Genomic DNA, 459 nt, shown 5'->3' with positions numbered 1-459 from the left:
AGTACTTAATAATACCATTACAGCTCTAATAATGACTGGAAACATGATGTGACTTATTTTCGATGACAGTTACGAGCACACGATGACAGTATCAGGCCGATACTGGTATCAGTGTATCCCTAACCTCAAAGGGACCGGGACGCTCCGGCAACTCGACGATTTTTGATTTCTTGCTTAAAAATATTACGCAAATCGAAAGTTCCTTTGATTTTAGACAGAAGTCCTGCGGTGTCTGGTAGGCATGGAAATGAAAACCACTTAAAAAGAGAAGCAGTGCGTGTGTAGCGTAGCTCTGTGTGTTACCAGTATGGATGGCCCATCTCATGAAGAGCGGAGCATCTTTCTCCAGGTCCCAGCCGTGACGGGCAGCGTGCATCCACGGTATCTGGAAGATCCTCTTCTCCTGGAGACATCGACACTGTGTCAGCTCTTCAATTATAGTATAATATAATATATATA

The 459-nt window shown here is 43.8% G+C and overlaps 1 protein-coding gene across 3 annotated transcripts in view; it reads right to left on the bottom strand.

The window, feature by feature from the left end:
* The window catches only part of irf2 (interferon regulatory factor 2), a gene marked incomplete at its 5' end in the record, with an annotated part of 16308 nt that extends 15905 nt beyond the window's left edge, over positions 1 to 403 (bottom strand). For all 3 annotated transcript variants that reach the window (XR_004796985.1, XR_004796986.1, XM_035669526.1), the window contains 1 exon segment: positions 304 to 403. Coding sequence is in view for 1 of the 3 variants with exons in the window: in XM_035669526.1 (XP_035525419.1) it covers positions 304 to 403 (100 nt within the window).
* Between the last annotated feature and the right edge of the window lie 56 nt (positions 404 to 459).

The sequence above is a fragment of the Morone saxatilis genome, unplaced genomic scaffold (genome assembly GCF_004916995.1).
Source record: "Morone saxatilis isolate NCDOM2014 unplaced genomic scaffold, NCSU_SB_2.0 Contig22, whole genome shotgun sequence".
Taxonomy (NCBI): domain Eukaryota; kingdom Metazoa; phylum Chordata; class Actinopteri; family Moronidae; genus Morone; species Morone saxatilis.
This window is presented reverse-complemented; position numbering and strand designations above follow the sequence as displayed.